This window comes from Prionailurus bengalensis, chromosome F2 (assembly GCF_016509475.1).
Source record: "Prionailurus bengalensis isolate Pbe53 chromosome F2, Fcat_Pben_1.1_paternal_pri, whole genome shotgun sequence".
NCBI lineage: Eukaryota > Metazoa > Chordata > Mammalia > Carnivora > Felidae > Prionailurus > Prionailurus bengalensis.
This window is the reverse complement of record NC_057353.1, coordinates 10,128,734-10,146,475: the sequence shown is the minus strand read 5'-3', so window position 1 is coordinate 10,146,475 and position 17,742 is coordinate 10,128,734. Positions and strand designations below refer to the sequence as shown.

The window sequence follows — 17,742 nt, the reverse complement described above, 5'->3', positions numbered from 1 at the left end:
TTTCTATGTAAATGAGGCAATAGCAGTCCTATTCCAAATCAGAAATGGTCTGTGAGTCTAAGATGCAAAAACATTGATATGTATTTGAAAGACCTAAATGTTGTGAAAGTGACTTTTGCCACCCCCCGCTTCCCACCAGAATTTATATTTTATGTGATGGGGGCGGGGGGGGGGGGAACCTCATTAAGAAATATGTACCTCTTGCCTCTCCTAGAAGCTTTATCTGCATACGGGCAGACAAGAAATGGGAGAAAACAAATGAAGACTGATGTTTTGATCAAGTCTAATCTAATAGGTCCTGAGGACTTTCTCCAGAAGAGCAAAGAGGCGTTGGAAAGCGGTTACGTGTCAGAACACCTTCATGAGTGGATCGATCTAATATTTGGCTACAAGCAAAAAGGCACCGATGCTGTCGGGGCCCATAATGGTACGTGATAGTCTCGGAAAGTTCCTATAGCCTTTGATAAAAGCGAAAGCAAACCCAAAATAAAAAATAAAATAAAAAAAGAAGAGGAAGAAAGAAAAACTGAGGCATTGATGCGGCAGAAGCATCTGACACCCGCCTCTGGGATCAGAGACTGAGCCACAGAGGGGGAAGGACTTTTGCCTTAAGAACATCAACTTTACCATGATCCCAAGAAGTGTTTTCTACAGCCTTCCAGTTTTAGCATGTACTCTCCATCCCACCCAATAATCTCAAGTAAAACTCAGTCAGGATAGAATAGGAGAGCACCCTCCGTTCCCATGAAGGGCCCCAGAGTGTCTTATTAATTGAGCAGAAAGACAGACGCGGGCAGAATTCCACCTCCTCCTCAGCCTGGTTCTTACCGCCTCCAGGTTTCCGGTGTCGCTCATGAGGGTGGCTGAGCTGAAAGTTTGGGGCAGTGCGGGGTGATCTGTGCTGCCCGGGGCGGGGGGTGGGGGTGGGGGCCTGAAGTGCTGGTGGGGAAACACCCGGAGATAACAGACTGTCTGAGCTGCCGATGAGATTACCGCTCTGTGAGAGATAATAGCCCAAGTTGATATTTATTGCTGTTGGATATTATTAGTCATTTTTGCAAAGTGACCGTCAATTTCTTTGAATAAAAATTTAAAGCTGTTGAGTTTAAAAAAAAAAAAAAACAGAACTCTGTACAGCATGTATATTATCTAAACAGGACCTCTTTCAATAGTGTTTTTCATCTCCTTTTTCAGTATTTCATCCGCTGACCTACGAAGGAGGTGTAGACTTGAACAGGTATTTGTATGTCTGTAAGGAGTTTCTACTTAAGTTACAAAATACCTCTTTATCGGGGCACCCGGGTGGCTCAGTCGATTGAGTGCCTGACTTGATTTCGGCTCAGGTCATGATCCCAGGATCGTGGAAGGAAGCCCCGTGTTGGGCTCTGTGCTCAGCATGGAGCCTGCTTAAGGTTCTCAATCTCTCTCTCTTTCTCTCTTACCCCCCCTTCCCCTTCTCCCCCACTTGCACTCTGTCTGTCTCTAAAATAAAAAAACAAGTACTTCTTTAAATGATTGCTGCAGCTCTGTGAATAATACTAAGGTACGGAAATTTCACAATGAATAGTATCTTGCATTCACCACTGGGTACATTCCGGAGCCTCAGAAAATGATCGAACAACCTGTAATGAGGCTTCAGCCGTCCCGGCACATAGCTGTTGCTCAACAGCAGCTGTGTGAGGGTTAACCTCTCGCGTTGACCCGCATCTTTTGACGTTTGTGCTTTCAAGAAACTAACTGGAACCTCGAGGTTCACTGCGTTATTTGTGTTCTGTCCTAAAGCATCGAGGACCCTGATGAGAAAGTGGCCATGCTAACCCAAATCTTGGAATTTGGGCAGACGCCAAAACAGCTCTTTGTGACGCCCCATCCTCGACGGATCACCCCAAAGTGTAAAAGTTTCTCCCAGACCTGCGGTCATAATGCTCCCCTAGTGGATTCTCCAGGTACGTTTTGTAAAGGGAATAAACGTGAGCACCTTGTGTTGCTCTTTTCTGAAGAAGATGTTCCGGAAGATTCTGAAGCGTAGCTGAAGCGGGAGCCGTTGTGTTCCCTGGAGGTGGGTGTTTGGCCATCTTACTGCAGTTCAGCTGAGAAACGACTCCAACAAGCCTGGTTTTGTCGCTGTGTTGTGTTTGACTACTGACTTCAGAGAAAACCAGGTTACTTTTATTTTCTGGTAGTGTTACATCACATGAGACCTGGCAGTACTCTGTTAGCATTCTGCTTCTCTTTCTTCTCTGTGGTTTTCCACGCTGCCGTTCGGTCCTTAGCCGCTCCCACGTGCGCGTGGACGCGTCCTGGCCCTGCCGCTTCACCCGCCTCCTCCCGGCTCTGTCCCAGAAATGACTTCCTCCATCCCAAGTTCTCCTCCTCCTTCCCCACACACAGGTCTTGAGTTCCAGGTGCTTTATTTTCTTTACTGAATTCTTTTTCCTTATTCAGTCATTTGACAGATATTTCCGGAGTCTCTCTTGTGTGCCAGGCATGTGCTACGTGCTCAAACTGAACTCGACCCTGCCTGTTCTCACATCTAGTGTTTGGAAAAGGAGGAAAGAATACTCCCCTTTATCCCATTATCCATGTTGTACATGGCACGTAGGACAGCCTCAAACCCACCGGCTCCCAGAAGGAGTCTGACAGGACGTGGAACATGGGGAGCACAGTCACATGATTTCTCCTCCTCTGCGCTTGTGCGTCTGTTCCGGGCACACACACAGCTTTGGGCTTGTGCACACACAGCTGAGTGCTCCCTCCGGCGTGGAGGCGTGGCTCACAGGGGCCCTTGAGCCAGGGCTGGCTGGGAGTTCTCTGAGAGGTCACGTCCCGCGGGGTTAAGTCATAGAGACCATAGGACTGTCTTGTGATGCCTCTTAAACCTGTGCCCTGTTTAGTCAGCAGGCTCATACCACTGTCTTGTGATGATTTGAAAGGGTAATTGTGCCAGCCGCTCATAAAACAGGAGGGATGGCCTCGCTGGTCCCGTCCGGGGGCACTTGTAGCTCTGATCGTATCACTGCTCTTTCTCCCCCTCAAAACCAAAAGGACACCGCAGCATTTTTCGGAAACTGGTTTTTGCAAGATTACTGACAAGGAAGTAGTTACTCAGTCTGTATTTCCTGAGGTTCCTAAGCTAGGGGCGAGTGAAAACTTTGCAGACGCTGATAAGAGTCTAAAATGACTTCAGTTACCACATAGGTACTTTTTAGTCTTTCCCCACAGGATTTTTATCTTACTTAGATTATACATTTTATCATTTTCCCTTGACCAACATGGAGCTGCCTAGCAGGTACATTTCAAAGCAGTTCTATTTCAGTGGGGCATTTTGTTTCCTTGGTCGTTTGATTTTAATAGAAAATATGGTGATTCTGGTATTTGTTGCCTGGGTTGCACGTTAGTAATTGAGTTGACTCACTTAGCAACAATTCAATGTAGTCTCTCCAGGTGAAGAGTCTTTTGAGGACCTGACCGAAGAAAGCAAAACACTGGCCTGGAATAACATCACCAAACTGCAGTTACACGAGCGATATAAAATCCACAAAGAGTAAGAGTGTCTCTGTGCCATCATGGCAGAGGTCGGGGTCTTGGCTTGGGGCCCCAGGTTTTACGTGGAGTCAAGGGGGTGGAAATTCTCTTTCAGTGCTGTCTTGATCAGTTTTTATCCCCCGAAATGTCTGTAGTGATCAGCCATCTGAGGTCAGTGTGGTAAGGGAAACAGAGTTTGGCACAAAATGAATTTATGTCAGCATCCCATGCTGTCCTTTCTACCCCTGGTCTTTCTAGAGCACAGGATGGGGTCTGCAGTCAGCAGGTAGATTTGTGCCTCTCACGCTGGGGCGTACGGCCCACTCGGCTTTGATGGTGCGGAGCCATGGCAGAAGCACAGTGTATCCTCCCCAGGTGTTGAATTTTACTGATATCGTAGGGGAGAATGTGTCTTTGTAAAAAAATTACAATAAATGTGTGTATTGAGAGAGAGAAAGAGATTAAAGTGCTAAGTTCGACAGGAGTTTTCAAAATAACACCTATCCTTTCAAAAAATACGGGCCTGCTGTCAGACCCAGAGGGGTTTCGGGCGTTCAGACTTCTGCCGTCAGGTCATTCACGCACTGTGCTGGAAAGGCTTCAGAAGCACTGACGTCCCCTCAACCATCCTGTCACAGATAAGAAAACGCCAGCTCAGGGGTGAGGCCCGTTGTCCTGTCCCATGGACACAGACGTCCCCTCCCACGTGCTGATGCCACATACACCACTGGTCATGGGTGGAACTGAATGTGCCACCTACTTGAGACCAGTGGCTTCCTATCAGAGCACAGCCTCCTGAAAAGAAAGCGTCCTGCCTTCCTCATTACAACAGAGGCTTTCCCTTGTCTCAACTTCTCCACGTGATGCACAGAAAGGGGCCTTATCATCCAAGGCAGTGAATACGCAAAGGGTCCTTTAGGAGGAAATGGCAGAACCAGACAAGGGTGTCATCGGTGAACAGATGCTAGGTAAATTCGACTCCGCCATGAAGCGAGCGAGCGTGAAGAAGACAGGGGTTCGGTAATGTTGGGAGATGGTCCAGGAGAGTGGAACGGAAGGAGAAGCATCCCACTTTTCCAGCTGTCAGGACGGTGTGCGACTTGGAATGTGGCAGCCAGGGAAGCCGGGAGTGGGGATGATTTCTAGCCACGGGCATCGCCCAGAGGAAATGAGAGGCTCCCGGGCAATGATCTGGCAGTGGCGGGTGTCAAGGGTGGGACGGATCCAGCAGACAGATGTGATGAGGGGAATCCCAGGAGCTTGGCGAGATGAAATCGGAGACTCGGAAGAGACTCGCGTCTGGCACACGGTCGATGGTGATTTATCAAAGTCTGTTTTTACACAGGGCGGTTACTGGAATCGCAGTGTCTGGCAACGGCTCGTCCGTCTTCACCACGTCGCAAGGTAGGTCTCCTGCCCGAAAGGTGGTTCGCCCGGAAGCACGAAACGTCCAAGCTGCGAAGTCTGTTAACTCTCGGTCAGGGGCTTGTACTTGAGTGTGCTGCCTCCCCAAAACGTGAATTTTGAGCAGCTGTGGCGTTTAGCACGCAGCTTCCTTGTAGTTTGCCAGAAACAATCACGCAAGTGCCTTTCTGTTGCTGACAAGGTTTCCCGAAACTTAAGGGACAGAAAGCGTTAGTTTCCCATCTGCTTGCTCGGTGGGGCCCTTTCTGCCTCGGGGGTGGCTGAGGTCCTGAGCCCGGGGGCCGGGTGGGGTGCCGCAGTGTCCAGCAGAGGGCGTCCCAGGGCGCGGAGCGTGAAGGGTCGCGTTTGCCGCTAAGGTTTTCGTTCTTGTCCCCTGGTATATATTTCAGGGTGTTTGATGTCGATTTCAGCTGGAAACCCAGTTCATACACTGTTAATGTTCTTATGCGTTATCAAATTATGTCTTCACTGTCCTGCTTGTGTTTTACAACTTGCTCTGACAGAGTTAGTAGCTGGCTGTTTTTTGAGGGTACTTCTTCTTTAGCGTTTTTCAGAGGAAATCCTATTTTTTGTCGCTGGAGGTCAGCAATGGTGCTAACCAGACACCTCCAGATAAACGAGAGTTGCTACGCTCTGGTTCTGCAGTTGTGGTTTACTGTCTGTAGCACGTCGTTCCTTTCCCTTCCCAGTACAGCCTCAGGTTTCATGAAACAATTTTCCACAAAGTATAGAAAACGATTCTACTATGTAGGGGCGCCCGGGTGGCCCAGTCGATTGAGTGTCCGCCTCTTGATTTTGGCTCAGGTCATGACCCCGGGGTCGTGGGCTGGAGCCCCAAGTTGGCCTCCACACTGAGCATGGAGCCTACTTAATAATCTCTCTCTCTCTCTCTCTCTCTCTCTCTCTCTCTCTCTTCCTCTGTCCCTCTCCCCCACTCACGCGCTTGCTCTAAAATAGAATAAAAATAAATTTAAAAACATAAAGTGATCGTACTGTAGACCAAAGGGAGTGAACATGCAGGACACGCACCCAGGCCCTGTTGGGGTCACGGAGGTGTTGCTCCGGTAGAAGGAAGCCATCCGTGTTTTGCCAGGATCCTGCCCGCTGAATGTGCCAGCATTATAACACAAGACAGAATGCTTCAATCAGAGCCTGTGTTCTTAGCCGGATTTGCCTGACATGGTTTGTTAAATCCTTTAGTCCATTGTACTTGTATGACCTTGTAAAACCCTGAGTCTTAGGAGTGTCAAGGCTTTGCCACTCTGAGGCTTTTATTAAGCATTGTGTCGCTTCTTTGCGAATTTGACAAATAAAGGAGAAAGAGGTTTCTTTTAAGTCAGAAGCATTGGTTTTTTTCTGGTTTCTTTCTTCTGTTGATAAAACTTGTATTACTGATTTATACATATCGAGATCACCACCCCAAAGTGACCTTTCTTCCTCCCGTACGTGGTAGATACGTTTAGTGACGTGAGCATTCGGCGGGGACCCATCACCTGTGAGCCTGGCTCTTACAGCCGCTTTGACAGGATCACCCCCAGCACACGCAGGGAACCTTTGGTTTTGAGAACAGCATCCTTATCCCCCAGGCTGGCTTATGGCTTTCTATAGGATGCCCCAAATTAGTGAGCATTTGTAGACCCTGGGGTGAATACTCAAAAATGCCCAATAGGAGGGGCATTCTTTAGAATCAGAAGCACTGTTGGAAAGTCTCAGAAGTAATTACGCCCCACAGGGTGAAGTTCAGGTAATGTGCTCACTCTTCTGGCTTTGTTTCCAAGCTAATCCTGGAGAATTTTCAGTTTTACGAAGTCTCAGGGCTCGTGTGTGTTGATGTTGCAAAAATTAGGTTGAGAGGTTACCTTTTACTGTACAGAAGAAATTGCCTAAAACTCATTCGGGCCTTTTATTTATCGCGTTATATGTTTACAGATTAGGAAATGAGCTGTTACATATTTCAAATATGGGGCGTTTGAGCTCATTGTAAGTTTTGTGAATCTTGGCTTTTAAAGAAATTGTTTTGCTACACCTTTGTTAGGCAAGGACATTATAATCCCTACTTTATTATCCTTTAGAAAGTCGAGTGGTGGGGCGCCTGGGTGGCGCAGTCGGTTAAGCGTCCGACTTCAGCCAGGTCACGATCTCGCGGTCCGTGAGTTCGAGCCCCACGTCAGGCTCTGGGCTGATGGCTCAGAGCCTGGAGCCTGTTTCCGATTCTGTGTCTCCCTCTCTCTCTGCCCCTCCCCCGTTCATGCTCTGTCTCTCTCTGTCCCAAAAATAAATAAACGTTGAAAAAAAAAAAATTAAAAAAAAAAAAAAAAGAAATTGTTTTGCTACACCTTTGTTAGGCAAGGACATTATAATCCCTACTTTATTATCCTTTAGAAAGTCGAGTGGTGGGGCGCCTGGGTGGCGCAGTCGGTTAAGCGTCCGACTTCAGCCAGGTCACGATGTCACGGTCCGTGAGTTCGAGCCCCGCGTCAGGCTCTGGGCTGATGGCTCAGAGCCTGGGGCCTGTTTCCGATTCTGTGTCTCCCTCTCTCTCTGCCCCTCCCCCGTTCATGCTCTGTCTCTCTCTGTCCCAAAAATAAATAAAAAAAAAAAGTTGAAAAAAAATTTAAAAAAAAAGAAAGTCGAGTGGTTCTTCCATAAACGCTAATTCAAGGGTATCACACTCTAACTGGGCTGTTTAAAAAGAAAAAAAAAAAAACAGATATTGGCAAGATTTTTGTTTTCATTAATTCAAAATTGCTGTTTTACTTCTCTTTAACTTTTAACTCCTGTCAGTGACTGGGCCAGCTCTGTGTTCAGTCATGCTGAAATGTCAGCAGTGTGCTGGGCCCCTACTGGTATGTTAATTTCCTCGTCCAGGGGTTACAGGTCGCCAGTGCTGTTGCCCAGATGGGCCGCAGATCAGCCCCCCACCTGCCACCCAGCTCTCCGTAAGAGTGTGCCACTGCCTGCTGGCTTCTGGCTGTTCTTTGTCCTCTGTAAGGGTCAGGAATCTTTCTCACATGTCTGCCTTCTCGTTATTAGATTCCACCCTGAAGATGTTTTCTAAGGAATCCAAAATGCTACAAAGAAGTATATCATTTTCAAATATGGTGAGTTCATTTTACTTTTAAGTCAGCGTCACCATGGAAATTCACATAGCAATTTGTTTTCAACACACATATAATGGCATTTCATTTCTCCCCCAGACAATTGGGTTTATTCCTGTGTAGGTGTGCACAGAATGCCTGAGTTAGATTAGTTCTAAGTTCAATTTCAACTTTTTTCAGGGTACCTCTTTCTCATAATACCGTGTTTTCATTTGTGGCCTAGAAAACTTGAAGTACTACTCAGTAGAATTCTCTACTTAATAAATCTGTGCTTTTCTGGAACTATCTGTTACTGTAGTTTATAAATAACTTGTGTTTCTGAGTTGATAGGACACCTAATACTAGAAAACCAGTTCTTCCGAAAAAGACACACTTTATTATTCATGTAAACCATCCGAAAGGTTTTGAAATTCCCTAAAGAATTTTTGAAGTCCTTCCTACGCATGGGAAGTGTATGATCCAGAGAGGATTCTTGAGGATAAATAAAGCCCCCACCTCTGCCCACCCCACGATTCACCTGTGTTAGGAGTTTCTCTAGCCCAGGGCCACGAGAGCCATCCAGAGCTCCTGAAAATCCTCAGGCTAGACCCGTGCGCACTGCACACACTTTGACCTCCTTTCTTACGTTTGGGAGGAAACTAAGCCTCTGGAATTGGCCGGTTGGAAAAAAAAAAAAAAAACTCCCTGAATATGAGGAAGGCCAAAATAAGCAGAACGTGAGCATTAATTTGGCAGGGGAGGGCTCCCAAGATAGTTTCACCATGTTCGGGATCTGCTGATTATCGTAAACCATTAATGTCAAACCATTTGTATTTCAGGCTTTATCATCTTGTTTGCTTTTGCCAGGAGACGCCACGGTCATCAGTTCTTCGTGGGACAACAATGTGTATGTATCTGCGCGGGCTGCTCGTGTAATCCCTCGAGTGGCCCCGCTGTCTTTGCGGACGAGAGGCAGGAAGGGCCAGGTCTTCCACTGGGGAGACACTGCGCTATTGTCACATACTACAGAAGGGTAGTGCTGATGGCTTTGACTCCGCATTTGAATCTAATAAGTTCTCCAACTGGACTCTGTTTTCCTCTGTGTGTTAAATGGAGGTGAAAACACAGATGAGCCAGACCTGGAGATTTCTAGCTTTAAATTCAGATTTTGAGTATTTTGGCCTGATAACAGGAGAACAAGTAAATTTGTAATTCTAGTGGGTCTAAGTAGAGAACTAAAACGATATATTCCTTGAAATGTGTTTAAGGGTCTTAAAATTAAGCTGGAATGCTTTTTAATAGTTCTCATTATCTTGTCTGTTAGCTATTTTTATTCTATAGCATTTGGAAGACGCCAGGACACATTAATGGGACACGACGATGCCGTTAGTAAGATCTGTTGGCATGACAACCGGCTGTATTCCGCATCGTGGGACTCCACAGTGAAGGTCTGCATAGAATTTCTAGCTTAAAATGTTAGGATAATACAAGTATTATAAACCATTCTGCTGTCTGTTCATGTGTTCAGTCACTTCACTATTTTTCACAAAGTGTATAAGTGATACATAAAGATCCTGAATGTTAATGCCTGGTTTTTTTTGTTTTTTTTTTTAATATTTATGTTTGAGGGAGAGAGAGAGAGCAAGCATGAGCAGGGGACGGGTAGAGAGAGGGGAGACTGAGGATCCAAAGAGGGCTCTGCACTGCTAGCAGAGAGCCCAAGCTGGATGGACTGAGCCACCCAGGCGCCCCTGCCTGTGTTTGTTTAATGTGTGCACCTCTTAATAGGAAGTCTTCATGACTTTTGTACTATGCGCTCAACCAGGGGGTTAAATGAGGTGGAACAGTTGGACCCCTGAATCACACAGGTTTGAACTGCTCAGGTCCACTTATACGTGGATTTTTGTTGGTAAATTCATACACTACTGTAAATCTATTTTATGATTTTCTTACCATTTTATGTTCTGTAGCTTATTGTAAGATTACAGTCTATAATACATATAAGATGCAGACTAGGTTAGTCAGCTGTTTATGTTGTCAGTAAGACTTCCGGTCAACAGTAGGCAATCAGTACAGTAGTTAAGTTTGGGGAGAGTCAAAGTTATAAGTAGATTTTCAAGTGCATGGCGTTGGGGGGGGTGGGGAGGGGTGGTCAGAGCCCTAACACCTGCATTGTTCAAGGGCCAACTGTATGCAGTAGGAGTCCTCTTATCTCACAGTTTGAACTAGCAGTTAATCAAAAAACATCAAGCTGAAGTGGGGAATCATGAAAAGAGAATGCATTTGACTTAAAGTTAGAACATACAAACGCACACGCCTTCACCATTCTGTCAACGTGGGGCATCCTTGGCCTTCGCTTTGGAATCCTGCCCAACTGTCTTGCAGAGACCACACCAGCGTTCACCATCCTCAGTTTCCAATTTGCATTTATGTAAAAAGCAAGCAGGAACCTAAAACTATTAGAATTCCTTCTGGAGTTTTTCAGGATTTCCCCCCATTCTTATAGACAAATTTTCTTGCCCGCGCCGCATTTTGGCAATTTTTTCCGGTGACTTGCCTTTTTGGGTCTTCTCGAAACATCACCGGATGCCACAGCGCTTCTGCAGTCAGGTTTCCGTAGTTCACACGAAGACCACGACGACGACAGCAGGTGCAAAGGACAGAAACAGACACAGGTGCAGTCGACACCGGGCAAGCGCCTGTGGCAGGAACAGAAGCGTGGGCAGTGCAGGGAGGGAGCCAGAAGCACTTAGTCACAGCTGTGTTTTGTTGGCAAATAGGTTAAATGGGAGTTGGTTGGTCAAGGGCACTTTTCTTGGATGTGTTAGAAATGCTTTCGCTCTGAATGTTTGCAAATCCCTCCCGTGATACGTTCTACCCTAGGTGTGGTCTGGGGTTCCTGCAGAAACAACATGCCCCAAAAGACACCGGTTTGACATGCTGGCTGAGCTGGAACACGACGTCAGTGTGAGTACCAGCAATGACACGCCTGAGCCCGAGGGAGGGTGGGCTGTTCTTGGTCTTAACCTGTGTTTTCATTTTTTTGCTTCATTTTCTCTCGCTTGTGGGAGGAGAGCACGGGCTCTCCGTTCTTTTCTTTGACTCGACTCTGGGTTTCCAAGTCTGCTTTGCCTTTTTTTCTCCAATTTGCTGTTTCTCTGAGAATCAGCTACTGTCCAATCCAATTTCTGAGCATGACAAGGACTATTTAGATCCCCTCGAACTATTTGGGGCAAGAAAGTATGCCCCATCGTCTCTCATGTTTTCCAGCACATTAGTAGAAGGGACTGTCCAGCGGGACATCCTCCAACAGCCAAGAACGTAAACCTGGTGTTGGGTGGCCCGGGCGCACATGACCTGGGGCAGAACCAGAGCTCGCACTTGGTTCCCCTCGCTCGTTCCACACCCAGTGGGCCACACAGCTGCTCCTCCCACTGGAGCTCACGGTACCGTCTCTTCTCCGAGGTGGTGACCTGAAACCTGATTTGCGTGGTCGACAGACGAGCTAAGGTTCGGAAATATTTACAAGAGTATGTGATTCCAGGCACGCACGCAAATATAACCCGAGAGATCCCCATTTCTCCGAAATCCCTCAAATATCATGGATCACCTGTGCCTCAGTTTGGTACCTCGTTACAATTTGTAATTCACAGAGTTATTCAGAAACTGTCGATTTTAGGCTATTAAAAAGAATTTCTTTTAACACTTTTTGAGACAGAGAGTGTGAGTGGGAAAGGGACAGAGAGAGGGAGTCACAGATTCCGAAGCAGGCTCCAGGCCCTGAGCTGTCAGCACAGAGCCCGACAAGGGGCCCGAACTCTCGAACCACGAGATCATGACCTGAGCCAAAGTCGGCCACTGGACCGACTGAGCCACCCGGGCACCCCAATTTTAGGCTCTTTTAAAACTGCATTCCATTTACGTTGGCAATATTTCATTTTGTTCACTAGCATATGAAGAATTTCATTTTTCAGTAACTGCGTAGGCGATGTTGAAACACGTCTGCATTAGCCACATCAGTACACTGTCCGTTAGAGCTTAACCTTCATCATGTGCACATAGTCGAGTCAGCCTAGGGAAACCACGGTGACCGTAATTCTAAATGGATTACGTTATGTGTTTCCTTCCTCAGGTAGATACAATTAGCCTAAGTGCCGCAGGTACGATGTTGGTCTCAGGCACCAGAGAAGGCACAGTGAGTATCTGGGACCTCACCACGGCCACCATACTGCACCAGATCCCGTGCCATTCGGGGACCATACGTGATGCTGCTTTTAGCCCAGGTAGTTTTATCCTTTCTAATACAGAGGATACTGGGGGAATCAGAATTATTATCTTGAAATCCTAAGAATGTAAAAAGAAAAACAGGCTGCCGATAGAAGTAGTTTCGCCTGTATCCAAGGCTGCTTCGTGGCAGAATACGGGCTACTTGGGCCATTTGTACCTCCAGGAGAGCTACGGCGGACGCTGCTCTTAATTCGCCAGCTCACCAGAGGAACTGATTTATAGTGCGCAGGTAGACTCACCCCAACGGGTCATCGGCCCACTGTCTTAGAAACAAACATTTCCAGGAGAGGAGAGTCCTTGGTTAAGTACAAGTAGCTTAGGGAAAATGCAAGCGAACACTATGCCAGAGATGAAATGTCAGAACGATCTAGAACACACTTCTGAAGCTGTAATTGTCTCTCGCGTTACAGACAGTCGCCACGTCCTCAGCACAGGTGCAGATGGCTGTCTAAACGTCATAGATGTGCAGACGGGAATGCTCATCTCCTCTATGACTTCAGACGAGCCCCAGAGGTACGTTCTCTTGCGTTACTAGTGGGCGAAGACGTTTACGGACAAGCTCGTGATCGTGACATTTGGGCTTGCTTTGGCCGGCGTGGATAGGGCCCTTCCTTCATGATAAATGACCAAATGACTATTTCTAAATCATTGTTGCAGGTGCTTCATCTGGGATGGAAATTCTGTTTTGTCTGGAAGTCAGTCTGGTGAACTGCTTGTTTGGGACCTCCTCGGAGGAAAGCTCAGTGAGAGAATACAGGGCCACGCAGGTAAGGGGTTATGCAGTTGACTTGACCTTTCTTCCTAAAAGGCTGAACTCCAACCTGATTTTCTCATCAGGAAACCTACCTTTCCCAGGCAGAAAACACCCCACTGCCCTCCACGTCGTAAACGTTCCCCACGAGCATCTTCGTTGGCCAAGTGACCCTTCGGGACTGAGATTTATGTTGACTGACTCCAAAAAGGAAGTTTTTGCATTAACTCCCACTTGGAGAATTAAAAACCATCGTAAAAGCTGAAACTTTTTTAAGTACACACACAAAGCTTTCTAAAAACCCCAAAACAGCACAAAAGTAATTAATTTCAGTAAAAACGATCTTCCTCCCACCACTGACCCCCTTCCTCCCTGTTCTCCTTTGAGGACTTTCTTCCAGTTTGCGTCCTGGGTGTGGGTGCACTCACTGTTGAGACGATGGATGTGTTGTACGTGTATGAAGTATTCTGCCCTTTTAATCCCACCCAGTATCCCCTGGAGACTCACTGTATGTGTTTCTATTTGCACAGTTGCCTCCTCTCGAAGATTTGTGGTCTTCAATTCTTCTAGTTTCTAAGGTTATAAGTATCTACTTTTCCACTGTGACCAGGAACTTCCCCCCGACATCCTCTTCCCTCTTTCCTTTGGTGACATTGTTATTTCTTCACGTTCTAAAGTGACCTGTGTAGGTCATTCTCAGTTTACTGGCTTTAAATAACCTTTGACTCTGTCCAGTAAATGGACTTCGCAGCCTTACACCAATTCCTTCCTCTTCCTCTCGTCTGCCTCCTGTTATCGCAGGTGTATATACTTGCACTCTGGTGTTACCCCTAATCCTCCGTTATTTCAGCTTTACACGTGAGCGGTTTCTCATTCCTCACACGTTCCTTGTGCCAAGCACTTATTTTTCATTGACATGCCGATTATAGGATGAGAGTACTTAACAGCGGATCTCGGGGCCCCCTGGTCAACTTGCCACCTAACCACACGGTTTCTTTCCCTTAGGTGCTGTGACATGTATATGGATGAATGAACAGTGTAGCAGTATCATCACAGGAGGGGAAGACAGACAAATTATGTTCTGGAAATTGCAGTATTAAGTGCCTTTTCCTCTCTTGAATGTTAAGTCGAACTCTGTTTAATGTATTTTTAAACCAAACTTTGAAATCAACTGGTGAATGTGCAATGATGGTATTCAAAGTTTTACCACACGAGGTATTTGTGGTTTTAAACTTCCAAAATCATGGTGACTTCGTTGAAAGCCATTGGTCGCCATCCTCTAAGGCAGACAAAACGTGGTGGTGGTAGGGAGAAAACATTACATCTGTAAGGCAGGTGTTCGTCCCAGGGTGCTGATGGTCAGACAGCAGGTTTGAGTGGCAAAGAAAAGTAGCTAAGAGATACAAAACGGAGTTGGGAAAACTTCCAAAAAACGCTGAGCAGCTCAGAATTTTCCAAGAAAACGTGCAGTATTCTCTGCTACTTCTGAGTCACGCTGTTTTGTCTTCCTTACCTACGAAATTGCTGCCCATTGGGTCCTTGGGTATGTGTTTTCATGGAGTGGTTTACTTTGTATAACCTACTGTTCTCAGATTCTAAGAACCTGGGGAAGGATCAGCAATTCTTGTAACAGTAAGTTTACTGTGTACAGGACGGTTTATTTCATTATAGCTATTAAATGCTCATCTTTTCTACATTAAAAATATTTTTCTGTAATGAAAGCTGTTTTCATTTTCTTAAGTGATTTATTACCAAGGCTAGTGCCCTTTACGAACTTCAAGTATTGGTCCTTGTAGAAAACCATACTTAGTGATGAGAATGTCTTTCTTATATTTTTGGAACTGTCTTCAGATAGTCCAAATCCAGAGAACAAAACAAGGTAAAGTAAACGGGGAAATGTTGTTTGGTTTGCTTTTCTAAATCTCAAGGTAAGATGTTAAACAGTACTGATTTGCCTGCTGCTCCGGGAGACAACCCCACGGGCCTGTTTTCTAAGTCATGTGCAAGTTTGGTGAAATCCACGGACAGTTTCCAAATGATGCAATAAATAGGCTAAAAGTTAAACTTTATTTATACATATTTAATTAAAATGGAATAGGCATAAACCAAAACAAAAAACAAAAAAATGAGGGTAATGTGTCATATGCCACTTGGTTTGTAGGGAGGGGTCAGGAAATGGAACAAATCACCTGGAAGACATCCTAAGGCCATCCCGAAGTAGCTAGGTTACATAGTGTTAGAGTAAATGACAAAATTAGATACTATCCCACTTAATCTACAAATGAAAAAAGAGAGTCAAAGTTTATCCTATTTGGTATAAGAATTTTTACAGTTAATACATACTGATTCATTTCTAGGAAAGACGGTCAGTAACTTTTGAAGAAAGAAATTTCCATTACACGACGACTAGAAAATCTCCAATGCAACTAAGCAGCTATGCGGTAGCTCAGTATGTACCATTAACCGTTCTGGGCTAGTGTACATCTCAGTTTAATACAGAACTGCATTCTGGGTTTTAGAAAGGCAGCAATAGTTCTATTTTGGCTTTTATTCTAGATGCTTAACACAGTTAAGGCGACAGTTCAAGCATATAGAGTAAAGGTAGTTACAATTTAATGATGATCAACACAGTCTCTTGCAACCTACACTGTATAATGCTTACACGGAATGAAACCAGTGTTCTTAATTGGTGTTTGACGCACGCACGCAGAACTAAAAAACCATCAAAAGCAATCATTCTACACGTACTATGGTAACACATTAAAAAGGCAATTATACCACAGAACTAAAGTAACGTAAGCAGCACTACTTGATATACAGGATAAAGGTGATTCGTTCTAACACAGAGCTAAGCCTGTATCAGTCATTCTAATCATAATGGCTTGTAAAAGCATCGGGTTTCCAGTAGAGAAACTACTCTATGAAAATCAGTAAATCTGTCCAAAGTTTCACATCTGTAAAACCAGGATAAGGCTACAACGATCTTGAAGTGGGAGGAGATATCCGATCAAAACAGTTAAGATTCCCAGCCATAATGTAAGATAGAAAGGTCTTCATGCAGCATATGCTCTCTGGCTCCTAGAAAGCTTCATGTGCATAATATAAAGTTAAGTTGCCCAAGAAGTAAACTGGAGAAGTTCAGTGAAGTTTCCATTGTGCCATGACGTTTAAACTTCAGGAATGGTGTGATCCATCAGGCTTTTCATAATGCTTGGGGCCATCCTACGAGAGAGTTTGTTAAATACTGAGGTTTGGGTTTCTTGGTTCAAAAAAGCTATTATGCCGATCCAAGAAAACTCGCACTCAAGCTTAGCACTTGGGATCAAGTGGAATTGTGGGGAGAGGGAAGGTCTTTTTCATGAGTTCTAAGAGTCTCAGGTAATCTAGTTCACAAAATACCCATTGTGAAAGGCTGGGAAAAGTTAGATCAGATACAAGTAAGTGCTTGAATATTAACACCGGTGACTAAAACAAGGAAAATGACAACACTGCTATGAACTGGGAGGGAAAGGGGAAGGGAGACCCTATCGCTGGTTTAAGAGAACTCTGACTAGTCTCGACTCCAGCTTCCTTTTCCTTCTATCCATAAACACAAACTTGACTAAGGTATTATGTTTTTACTCTTTTAAATCCTATCTCTACAGGCAAGACAGAATCTGAAAAAAGGATCCAAGTTGGCTTGGTAAAAACAGCTGACAGAAGCCAGGATTTCAAAGGTTCTAGGGAAGGTAACACTGGCTGTCCCTCTTCTCTTCCCCCAAGTCAGTTTTCCAGCCTCCCTTCCTGAGGACCATGGTGGCACCACACGCCTGACCTGCCTCCTGAGATGTTTTCAGAATAGGCGCTCTTACTCCTAACATCCCACAGGCAGGAATTCTCCCATCGTGAACCCCCACGAGTAGATTTCTACTGAGCAGAGGAACTGCGGGCAGAGTGCAACTCTAGTCCATTTTACTGAAGCTGAAGTGAAAGCCTGCCCACTTCTGCTCACGTCCCTCTTTTCTACCAGAAAAGGTCAAAATTTCATAGGCACAAGGACTTTCTTTGACCTCACAGGACCGTAAGCACCAAGTGGAAGTACGGTCTACTTACCGTTTGATAATATGTTCAAAGATAAAAGCAGGCATGATCGTAATAGTAACTACAGACTCAGATGTTGACAGTATGTCTGCAATTTGAGAGTCCTGTTAAAAACACACAATGAAAATTAATTCTAAGGCTTTATTTAAGAAGTATGAAATTATGTTATTCTTGGTAAATATGTATGTCCACATACGTTTTGCTAATAATTCTAAAATCTGACCCTTGATATTTGGTATTTTTTCTAGTTTCACCAAGTTTAATTCTATAGAATGGCAATTTTATAGGTGGTAACAAAACTGCTAAGTAAACTAAGTATCGTAGCCAAAGAATCATCTTTTTCATTAAGATGAAATAATTTTCTTCATGTACAAGACGTCCCGTGTCCTCTCAGTTAACAGTGCGTTCTTAACCAAGTTCGTGAAACGAGCAGGTCTTAATGAAAACCTTTCGACCCTAACATAGCCTTATTTAGGAATCTGTGGAGGAGGAAAATGTGGTACTAATCTAAACAGAAACCATTACTCACTTCCTACCATTCCTGGGTTGGCAAAAGCTGAGCAATCCCTCATTCAGAATGTCCTCAAAATCCTCAAT

General features: G+C 45.2%; 2 protein-coding genes across 4 annotated transcripts in view; one reads left to right on the top strand and one right to left on the bottom strand.

The window, feature by feature from the left end:
- Nucleotides 1-14,786, top strand: part of NSMAF (neutral sphingomyelinase activation associated factor) — a 63,073-nt gene extending 48,287 nt beyond the window's left edge. The window contains exons 19-31 of the mRNA XM_043601123.1: nt 296-427; nt 1,195-1,237; nt 1,783-1,946; nt 3,436-3,544; nt 4,871-4,929; nt 7,984-8,051; nt 8,867-8,934; nt 9,352-9,475; nt 10,911-10,994; nt 12,160-12,310; nt 12,725-12,827; nt 12,972-13,081; nt 14,071-14,786. Coding sequence (XP_043457058.1) covers nt 296-427; nt 1,195-1,237; nt 1,783-1,946; nt 3,436-3,544; nt 4,871-4,929; nt 7,984-8,051; nt 8,867-8,934; nt 9,352-9,475; nt 10,911-10,994; nt 12,160-12,310; nt 12,725-12,827; nt 12,972-13,081; nt 14,071-14,165 — 1,310 coding nt within the window. The 3' untranslated portion in view covers nt 14,166-14,786. The remainder of the gene's footprint in view (nt 1-295; nt 428-1,194; nt 1,238-1,782; nt 1,947-3,435; nt 3,545-4,870; nt 4,930-7,983; nt 8,052-8,866; nt 8,935-9,351; nt 9,476-10,910; nt 10,995-12,159; nt 12,311-12,724; nt 12,828-12,971; nt 13,082-14,070) is intronic.
- A 327-nt stretch (nt 14,787-15,113) lies between these two features.
- LOC122495438 (syndecan binding protein) overlaps nt 15,114-17,742 on the bottom strand; it is a 34,186-nt gene continuing 31,557 nt past the window's right edge. For all 3 annotated transcript variants that reach the window (XM_043601126.1, XM_043601127.1, XM_043601124.1), the window contains 2 exons: nt 17,158-17,249; nt 15,114-16,287 (listed from right to left, as the gene is read on the bottom strand). In XM_043601126.1, the coding sequence (XP_043457061.1) occupies nt 16,233-16,287; nt 17,158-17,249 (147 nt within the window). In that variant the 3' untranslated portion in view covers nt 15,114-16,232. The remainder of the gene's footprint in view (nt 16,288-17,157; nt 17,250-17,742) is intronic.